General features: G+C 40.1%; 1 protein-coding gene and 2 long non-coding RNA genes across 3 annotated transcripts; all 3 read left to right on the top strand.

The window, feature by feature from the left end:
* The first annotated feature begins 1,100 nt into the window (after positions 1-1,100).
* Positions 1,101-2,349, top strand: LOC121846395. The gene is made up of 3 exons (XR_006083304.1): positions 1,101-1,177; positions 2,049-2,080; positions 2,309-2,349. It is a non-coding gene; the product is annotated as an uncharacterized LOC121846395 (long non-coding RNA).
* A 237-nt stretch (positions 2,350-2,586) lies between these two features.
* LOC112247472 (pro-cathepsin H) lies at positions 2,587-4,635 on the top strand (the record flags this gene model as incomplete). The annotated part of the gene is made up of 7 exons (XM_042321227.1): positions 2,587-2,826; positions 2,952-3,056; positions 3,728-3,814; positions 4,011-4,066; positions 4,205-4,280; positions 4,431-4,499; positions 4,603-4,635. Coding segments are annotated over exons 1-7 (474 nt in total), but the record flags the coding sequence as incomplete, so codon positions are not given.
* An 11-nt stretch (positions 4,636-4,646) lies between these two features.
* Positions 4,647-9,363, top strand: LOC121846394. Its single transcript, XR_006083303.1, has 3 exons — positions 4,647-4,707; positions 5,009-5,133; positions 8,752-9,363. It is a non-coding gene; the product is annotated as an uncharacterized LOC121846394 (long non-coding RNA).
* The last annotated feature ends 1,264 nt before the right edge of the window (positions 9,364-10,627 follow it).

Raw genomic sequence — 10,627 nt, 5'->3', positions numbered from 1 at the left:
GAGTTGGGAGAGAAGAGCAATGTTAATATGTATACGTAATTGGGAGTGGCTCTGTTGCATAAGACGCCGTTGCTCTTTCCAGTTCCATCATATCAGTTTTGCAGTGATATTATACTGCCATCTACAGGACGGATCTCTCATAGCAGGCTCTGGGTTTCTCTTGTAGCCAAGTTTAAAAGTTTAAACATATGGGCTGAACATGACATTTTCATTTTTTAAAAAGTATTCTGCAAGCAATAATTTTCCATTTTTATTATTAATCATTGACCCTAAGAAAGAACCAGCCAGAAGGACACACACAGAGTTAGAGATTCATTATGTTCTGGGCTGTGGACTGTGAATTTTGAATAATCACTACAGTTGTATGACAATAGTCTTTATTTTAACTGGCTGAAAAAAAAATGAAATGTGTGGCAGTGTATAAAGATGTGTAAAGTTCTAATCTACAATTTTTAAAGGCCCGATGCAGACATTTTTATATAAATATGAAATAATTGGGTAACAATTGGTACCAGACTGTAATAGTTGTCCATTAAATGGTTAAAAAAAAGAACTTAAATAGCTTTTAGCAGCAAAAAAGATTCTCAAGCAGAATTTTGCTAGGACTGTCTGGGAGTGGCATGAGTGGGGGAACTGAAAACTAGCCTTTATTGGCTGAGAGGTTTGGAACTCTCATTGTTATTGGTCTATTAACTCATTTACAACCTGAAACTCCATGTTTGCAAAACCTGCTGATTAAGAAGGTCCTGTAAGTTGTATTTTCAACCAGCAACTATCAGGAATAACATTGATGTTTTTCTCACACACTTGTGTGTTAGTTCCATCAGCTGTTTAACAATATGATACAAAACACAGGCAAAACTGAATTTTGAATGCACTGGGCCTTTAATAATTCTGTGATACTTGCAATTGTATTTTTATCTCCTCAGTAAGTGCACACTTTATTGACTTTGATGTTAATTATTTTGATGTTGGGTGGGAATTGAAGGCATATTATGGTGCTTACTAAACTTTGATAACCGACCCTGCCACAGGACACATGACTGAAATGGATAGGTTACTCAAGTCATGTGATGCATTGGTTGTGAAACTCACGCGGAAGTATGGCGCTGTGTTCTGTTGCTTTTATTCTTGCTTTTTGCATTTAGCCAATTTAACACCCTTGTTTTACCTGAAGGTAAAGCATAACTCCCCTAATCTGTTTGTTGTTCATATCCCGCATCCCCTTTGGACGCACACATCGATGTGTGGAGGAAGATACAAACTGAAAGCCAAGTGCAACAAGCCATGCAGTGCACTGCAGATGAAAGCAAAAGGTTTGTGTAGTTTCAAATTATCTGGATCTGGACAGTTGAACAGACTGTATTTAATAAAGCCTAATGAAAAAGAGCAAGATCATGAATTAGTCTACCAAAGAATGAATAGCCTCCTAGCCCGTCACCCGTTTAACTATACAATTCATGTACATACTACCTAGAGTGGAGACTGACCAGCCAATTGCTCCTGCACATTCGCTAACCGGGCGATGCATTGTGTCCCGCCACCCCCAAACCCTCTTTTATGCTACTGTTACTCTCTGTTCATCATATATGCATAGTCACTTTAACCACATCTACATGTACATACTACCTCAATCAGTCTGACTAACCGGTGTCTGTGTGTAGCCTCGCTACTTTTATAGCCTCGCTACTGTTACAGCCTCGCTACTGTATATAGCCTGTCTTTTAACTGTTGTTTATTTCATTACTTTCCAATTGTTCACCTAACACCTTTTTGCACTATTGGTTAGAGCCTGTAAGTAAACATTTCACTGTAAGGTCTGTTGTATTCGGTGACTTGACAAATAAACTTTGATTTGATTTATAGCGTATTACATTGCATAATACATGCAGCAGTGAAACAACAGTGACACATGCTATATCCCTAAAATGTTGCCATTGCACAGAAAAAGTGACCGTTTCAAACTTGTAACAATGTGACCATCAAAATCATAGGTCTAACTGATCATGTTTGTGTTTTATTCTTTTTTTAATGTATTCTTTTTAAAGAGGAATATCACTTCAAACACTGGATGTTACAGGTATGTGAAACTGTAAAGGCTACAATGTAAATCTGTCACGTGTTATTTTTAGGAAAGCAGATGACATACAGTAGCCTACATACCAGAGTTACTGGACACAGTCATCTTGTTCCTTCCTGTAATAAATGAAAGCAGTAGGCCAAGACCTTCCTCAAATGTATTTGCTTGTCAGTATGAGGTTGTCATCTTTAGTTGACTGCCTGCCTATACCTGTTTTTGTTATTACAGTATAATAAAGTCTATGCTCTGGAGGAGTACCACCATAGGCTATGCCTGAACATCTTCACTGGGCATAAGAGGAGAATCCACTATCATAATGCAGTTTCTGACATGTTGTAACTTTCCTTTTCCCAGTGGGACTGAATCACACGTTCTTTCAACTGTATGGCTACTGCATTTATTTATTTTTAACTATTTGTCCATTTCAGTTTTCCTGTTTTCCCAGTTTTCTCACAACTTTTAGTCTCCAGTTTTCAATGTACTTTCCTTTTCCCATAATAGTTTTCTGACATGTTGTAACTTTCCTTTTCCCAGTGGGACTGAATCAGTTTTCTGACATGTTGTAACTTTCCTTTTCCCAGTGGGACTGAATCAGTTTTCTGACATGTTGTAACTTTCCTTTTCCCAGTGGGACTGAATCAGTTTTCTGACATGTTGTAACTTTCCTTTTCCCAGTGGGACTGAATCAGTTTTCTGACATGAGCTTTGCAGAGTTTCGGAAGACTTTCCTCCTGACTGAACCTCAGGTACAGCTGTGAAATGTAATTACTAAAATGTGATCCTGTAGTTAACCCCAATTATAAGTCTACGAGCTTCCCTGATATAAGATAGCCTAATCAATAGTAATTGTTCTTACATTTATCTTCATCAGAACTGCTCTGCCACCAAATGGAGTCACATCAGCAGCCATGGGCCATATCCTGGTTCTGTGGACTGGAGAGAGAAGGGAAACTATGTGTCACCTGTCAAATATCAGGTACTACATTTCCCTCATAGGCTAAATATACTGAGTGTACAAAACATTAAGAACACCTTCCTAATATTGAGTTGCACCCCCCCCCTGTTTTGCCCTCTGAACAGCCTCAATTCATCTGGGCATGGACTCTACAAGGTGTCAAAAGCATTCCATAGGGATGCTGGCCCATGTTGACTCCAATGCTTTCCACAGTTGTGTCAAGCTGGCTGGATGTCCTTTGGGTGGTGGACCATTCTTGATACACACGGAAACTGTTGAGCGTGACACAAACTGCTCCTGGCACCTAATACCATACCCTGTTCAAAGGAACTTAAATCTTTTGTTTTGCCAATTCACCTTCCGAATGGCACACACACAATCCATGTCTCAAGGCTTAAAAATCCATCTTTAACTGGTCTCCTGCCCTTTATCTACACTGATTGAAGTGGATTTTACAAGTGACATCAATAAGGGATCAAAGTTTTGACCTGGATTCACCTGGTCAGTCTGTCATGGAAAGAGCAGGTGTTCATAATGTTTGTACTGTAGTGTATATTCACAACAACATGACCAAGTCATTTTCCGATGGATTGGCTGATTGCGGGTGAGTGAAAAAGATAAAAGAAGCTGTACATTTATGACTGTGCTGTGTTGATATCATGTTGAGTGAATGTGCTATTGTTGTGTCTAAGGGTCATTGTGGAAGCTACTGGACCTTCTCCACTACCGGCTGTCTTGAGTCTGTTACCGCTATAGCTACTGGAAAACTCCCACTTCTGGTGAGAACTAGCCCTATTTCTCTTGTATTATCTACGGTTCCACACTATGTTTCACACTGTTTTTGGCAGTCAACCTACTATGTTCCCCTGTATGGTTTCATATGAAGCGGTATAATAGAAAGACTGTAGTTGAATTGGTTGTTGAATGGTTGTTGGTAATAGCCTTATCTGTGAGTTATCGTTCTATATTTTCCAGTCTGAGCAGCAACTGGTGGACTGTGCTCAAGACTTCAACAATCACGGATGTATGGGGTTGGTAGCCTACAGTACCATCTTAAAATCACATGAGCTTATCATTTGTCCTGCATGTGACTTCTATGCCTCCTGATACATAATGTAGCTATCTGTCTGCAAAAACATCATTCAGATACTGTAATGTATTGGTTTCAGGGGACTCCCAAGCCAGGCGTTTGAGTATGTTAAATACAACAATGGACTCATGACCGAAGATGACTATCCTTACATGGGATGTATTTATGTATTTATAAATTATTCTTAGTGTAAAAAGGAAAATGTTAATAACACAAGTAACAGTGTTATACTAGTATTCAATCCTTATGACTCACTTGTTTGGATTACTCACTATATACTTCTTTACCCCCATTACTTTTTTTAGGATGGCTCTTGCAATTTCAAGCCCGAGTTGGCAGCTGCCTTCGTGAAAGATGTTGTCAACATAACAAGTGTGAGAGACTAAAACTAAATGTTTTACAACCTCTGCATCTGTTCTAAACATTGTTTTCTTGGTCAGCAATTGATATGTTGTTCTGTCTTCCGCCCTATAACAGTATGACGAAAAGGGCATGGTTGATGCTGTGGCCAGACTAAAACCCAGTCAGCTTTGGATATGAAGTGACTGATTTCCTCCACTACAAAGATGGTGTGTACAGCAGGTGAGAGTAAGCCCAGTACACTCAGTTGTTCCTTATCACTCCCACTTGACAATAAATGTTGGGTGGCAGGATTAAAGAGCTTTGTGGGAATTGAATTGTGAACCTCCAAATCTTATCAAATAATGTGTGGAAGGTAGAAGACTGTTCTTATGAGCCATACAATGTTGCAGTAGAAGACTTTCATGAACTGTAAAGCTCCTTGCCGTTCACATAAGGTATACAAACTGCACATTTGACCCTCTATTACAATGAATTAACATGTCCTCCATGTGTTTTACAAAGTATTCTTTGTTTGTATTAGCACTACGTGTAAGAACACTACAGACAATGTGAACCATGCTGTACTGGCAGTGGGATATGGTGAAAGAATAGCACTCCATATTGGATCGTGAAAAACTCCTGGGGCACCAACTGGGGAATGGATGGGTAAATACATACAAAATATTCAGTGCTGTTGAACTTCCTTTTTTACTAATGATAACTATATAGATGCTTCATGAACACAGATCAGCTATTGAACACCCAGACATTGTAGGACACGTATACGGCAAGATAGCTGACTGACTAGCTCCTTTTAGGGTGAAATTATACTGAACAAAAGTATAAACACAACATGCAACAATTTCTATGTTTTTACTGAGTTACAGTTCATAGTAAGAAATAAGTCAATTGAAATAAATTCATTAGGCCCTAATCTATGGATTTCACATGGGCAGGGGTGCAGATTTCACACTGGGCAGGGGTGCAGCCTCGGAGGGCATAGGTCACCAATTTGGCAGCCAGGCGCACCCAGCCAATCATAATGTTACAGACAGATATACATTACATAGACATTGCTGCAGTTAGCATGCCAATTGCACGCTCCCTAAAAAATATTACACTGAACAAAAATTCACAATTTTAAAAGTGGCCTTTTATTGTCCCCAGCACAAGGTGCACCTGTGTAATGATCATGCTGTTTAATAATTTTCTTGATATGCCACACTTGTCAGGTGAATGGATTATCTTGGCAAATGAGAAATTCTCACTAACAGGGATATAAACAAATTTGTGCACAGAATTTGAGAGAAATAAGCTTTTTGTGCATATGGAACATTTCTGGGATTTTTTACTTCATCTTATGAAACACGGGACCAACACTTTACATGATAAGTTTATTATTTTTTTTATTATTATTTTTTTACCCCTTTTTCGTGGTATCCAATTGGTAGTTAGTCTTGTCTCATTACTGCAACTCCCGTACGGACTCGGGAGAGGCGAAGGTTGAGAGCCGCGAGAACCCAACCAAGCCGCACTGCTTCTTGACACAATGCCCACTTAACCTGGAAGCCAGCTGCAAAATGTGTCGGAGGAAACACCATACACCTGGCGACCGTGTCAGCGTGCACTGCTCCAGGCCCGCCGCAGGAGTCGCTAGTGCGCGATGGGACAAGGACATCCCTGCCGGCCAAACCCTCCCCTAACCCGGACGATGCTGGGCCAACTGTGCGCCGCCCCATGGGTCTCCCGTTCGCTGCCAGCTGTGACAGAGCCTGGACTCGAACCCAGAATCTCTAGATCTCTAGATGCGTTTGTATTTTTGCTCAGTGTAATAGTTTTGAGGGAACATGCAATTGGCATGCTGACTGCAGGAATGTCCACCAGAGCTGTTGCCAGAGAATTGAATGTTCATTTCGCTATCATAAACCGCATCCATCATCATTTTAGAGAATGGTGTGTATGGTGTTGTGTGGGCGGTTTGCTGATGTCAGCGTGAACAGAGTGCCACATGGTGGCGGTGGGGTTATGGTATGGGCAGGCTTAAGCTACGGACAACAAATACTATTGAATTTTATCAATGGTAATTTGAATGCACAGAAATACCGTGACGAAATCCTGATGCCCATTCAGCCGCCGCCATCAACTCATGTTTCAGCATGATAATGCATGACCCCATGTCGCAGGGATCTGTACACAATTCCTGGAAATGTCCCAGTTCTTCCATGGCCTGCATACTCACCAGACATGTCACCTATTGAGCTGTTTGGGATGCTCTGGATCGACGTGTACGACAGCTTGTTCCAGTTCCCACCAATATCCAGCAACTTCACACAGCCATTGTAGAGGAGTAGGACAACATTCCACAGGCCACAATCAACATCTGATCAACTCTATGCGAATGAGATGTGTCGCGCTGCATGATGCAAATGTTGGTCACACCAGATACCAGATTTCTGATCCACACCCCTACTTTTTTTAGGTATCTGTGACCTACAGATGCATATCTGTATTCCCAGTCATGTGAAATCCATAGATTAGGGCCTAATGAATTTATTTGAAGTTGATTGATTTCCATATGAGTTTTTGAAAATGTATGTTGTGTTTATATTTGTTTGGTATACAGTGCCTTGCGAAAGTATTCGGCCCCTTGAACTTTGCGACCTTTTGCCACATTTCAGGCTTCAAACATAAAGATATAAAACTGTATTTTTTGTGAAGAATCAACAACAAGTGGGACACAATCATGAAGTGGAATGACATTTATTGATATTTCAAACTTTTTTAACAAATCAAAAACTGAAAAATTGTGCGTGCAGAATTATTCAGCCCCCTTAACTTAATACTTTGTAGCGCCACCTTTGCTGCGATTACAGCTGTAAGTCGCTTGGGGTATGTCTCTATCAGTTTTGCACATCGAGAGACTGAAATTTTTTCCCATTCCTCCTTGCAAAACAGCTCGAGCTCAGTGAGGTTGGATGGGGAGCATTTGTGAACAGCAGTTTTCAGTTCTTTCCACAGATTCTCGATTGGATTCAGGTCTGGACTTTGACTTGGCCATTCTAACACCTGGATATGTTTATTTTTGAACCATTCCATTGTAGATTTTGCTTTATGTTTTGGATCATTGTCTTGTTGGAAGACAAATCTCCGTCCCAGTCTCAGGTCTTTTGCAGACTCCATCAGGTTTTCTTCCAGAATGGTCCTGTATTTGGCTCCATCCATCTTCCCATCAATTTTAACCATCTTCCCTGTCCCTGCTGAAGAAAAGCAGGCCCAAACCATGATACTGCCAACACCATGTTTGACAGTGGGGATGGTGTGTTCAGGGTGATGAGCTGTGTTGCTTTACGCCAAACATAACGTTTTGCATTGTTGCAAAAAAGTTCAATTTTGGTTTCATCTGACCAGAGCACCTTCTTCCACATGTTTGGTGTGTCTCCCAGGTGGCTTGTGGCAAACTTTAAACAACACTTTTTATGGATATCTTTAAGAAATGGCTTTCTTCTTGCCACTCTTCCATAAAGGCCAGATTTGTGCAATATACGACTGATTGTTGTCCTATGGACAGAGTCTCCCACCTCAGCTGTAGATCTCTGCAGTTCATCTAGAGTGATCATGGGCCTCTTGGCTGCATCTCTGATCAGTCTTCTCCTTGTATGAGCTGAAAGTTTAGAGGGACGGCCAGGTCTTGGTAGATTTGCAGTGGTCTGATACTCCTTCCATTTCAATATTATCGCTTGCACAGTGCTCCTTGGGATGTTTAAAGCTTGGGAAATCTTTTTGTATCCAAATCCGGCTTTAAACTTCTTCACAACAGTATCTCGGACCTGCCTGGTGTGTTCCTTGTTCTTCATGATGCTCTCTGCGCTTTTAACGGACCTCTGAGACTATCACAGTGCAGGTGCATTTATACGGAGACTTGATTACACACAGGTGGATTGTATTTATCATCATTAGTCATTTAGGTCAACATTGGATCATTCAGAGATCCTCACTGAACTTCTGGAGAGAGTTTGCTGCACTGAAAGTAAAGGGGCTGAATAATTTTGCACGCCCAATTTTTCAGTTTTTGATTTGTTAAAAAAGTTTGAAATATCCAATAAATGTCGTTCCACTTCATGATTGTGTCCCACTTGTTGTTGATTCTTAACAAAAAAATACAGTTTTATATCTTTATGTTTGAAGCCTCAAATGTGGCAAAAGGTCGCAAAGTTCAAGGGGGGCGAATACTTTCCAAGGCACTGTAGCTTACAAAATATATTTTGTTTTGTATTTCCTCCTCAGATATTTCCTAATAGAATGAGGGAGGAACATGTGTGGACTGGCAGCCTGCTCCTCTTGTCCTCTCCCCCCGGTGTGATGTAACGGGAACTCAGAAGAGAAGAAGAGAACGCCACAGTCAATCTTCAGCTACAGTATGAGAACTCAGGAAAAACAGGATACATTTTCTCATTCAGAGGAAGGGAGTGGGCATCTCTTATTTGCATGGACATGTTTTTAAGAACTGTAGTTATACTGTTACAATGTGAGTTCGACATTTTACAAGTTACTTATTTTAAATGAATTATAACTGGATCGTATTATGAAGGTTTGTACGGTATATGGTAAGTGGCTGGTCATGGTTAAGTTAGTAGGCAACGACTGGGTAGTGAGAGTCTTTGAATCGTGTGCTTATGTAGCCACATATTGCTTCAGTTGAATGTGTAAGAGATCCTAGTTAGTACTAGGAAGCATCACCAATATTTTAGCTTCTCTTGATTTGACATTTTGGTTAGTGTTTAGAGGTTTGTACTAGGCATATTTTGTGTATATTAGACTGATGCTGCTGAGGGTTACTTTTTTTGCATGTAGTTTTGTAAAAAATAAAAATATAGTACTAGTCTGTATAAACACACACCTACCCATATCTTTATTTGTACTATTTTTTACATTGTAGAATAATGGTGAAGACAAACTATGAAATAACACATATGGAATAATATAGTAACCAAAAAAAGTGTTAAACAAATCAAAATATATTTTAGATTCTTCAAAGTAGCAACCCTTTGCCTTGATAACAGCTTTGCACACTCTTGGCATTCTCTCAACCAGCTTCATGACGTAATCATCTGGAATGCTTTTCCAACAGTCTGCGCAAAGCAGATGGGATGGCATATTGCTGTGGTAGCCATGCTGGTTAAGTGTGCATTGAATTCAAAATAAGTCACAGACAGTGTCACCAGCAAAGCACCCCTACACCATCACACCTCATCCTCCATGCTTCACAGTGGGAACCACACATGGGGAGATCATCCATTCACCTACTCTGCGTCTCACAAAGACACGGCGGTTGGATCCAAAAATCTTCAATTTGGACTTGTCAGAACAACGGACAGATTTCCACCGGTCTAATGTCCATTGCTCGTGTTTCTTGGCCCGATCAAGTGTCTTCTTATTGATGTACGTTAGTAGTGGTTTCTTTGTAGCAATTTGACCACGGAGGCATTATTCACGCAGTCTCATATGAACAGTTGATGTTTACTTGAACTCTGTGAAGCATTTATTTATTTGGGCTGCAATCTGAGGTGCAGTTAATTGCCGATTTCTGAGGCTGGTAACTAATGAACTTATCCTCTGCAGCAGAAGTAACTCTGGGTCTTCATTTCCTGTGGCAGTCCTCATGAGAGTCAGTTTCATCATAGTGCTTGATGGTTTTTGAGACTGCACTTTCAGGGTTGACTGACATTCATGTTTTAAAGTAATGATGGACTGTTGTTTCTCTTTGCTTATTTGAGCTGTTCTTGCCATAATATGGACTTGGTCTTTTACAAAATAGGGCACCCATACCTTGTCACAACACAACTGATTGGCTCAAATGCATTAAGAAGGAAAGAAATTCCACAAATGAACTTTTAAGAAGGCATACCTGTTAATTGAAATGCATTGCAGGTACCTCATGAAGCTGGTTGAGAGAATGCCAAGAGTGTGCAAAGGGTGGCTACTTTGAAGAATCTCATATATTTTGATTTGTTTAACACTATTTTGGTTACTACATGATTCCATGTTTTATTTTATATATATATATATATATATATATATATATATATATTCCTAAAGCTATACCCCCAAAGCCATTGGCACATGAAAAGCAAAATTAGAATGATCCCTGGTTAATTTGTTA

This window comes from Oncorhynchus tshawytscha, linkage group LG04 (assembly GCF_018296145.1).
Source record: "Oncorhynchus tshawytscha isolate Ot180627B linkage group LG04, Otsh_v2.0, whole genome shotgun sequence".
Classification (NCBI taxonomy): domain Eukaryota; kingdom Metazoa; phylum Chordata; class Actinopteri; order Salmoniformes; family Salmonidae; genus Oncorhynchus; species Oncorhynchus tshawytscha.
This window is presented reverse-complemented; position numbering and strand designations above follow the sequence as displayed.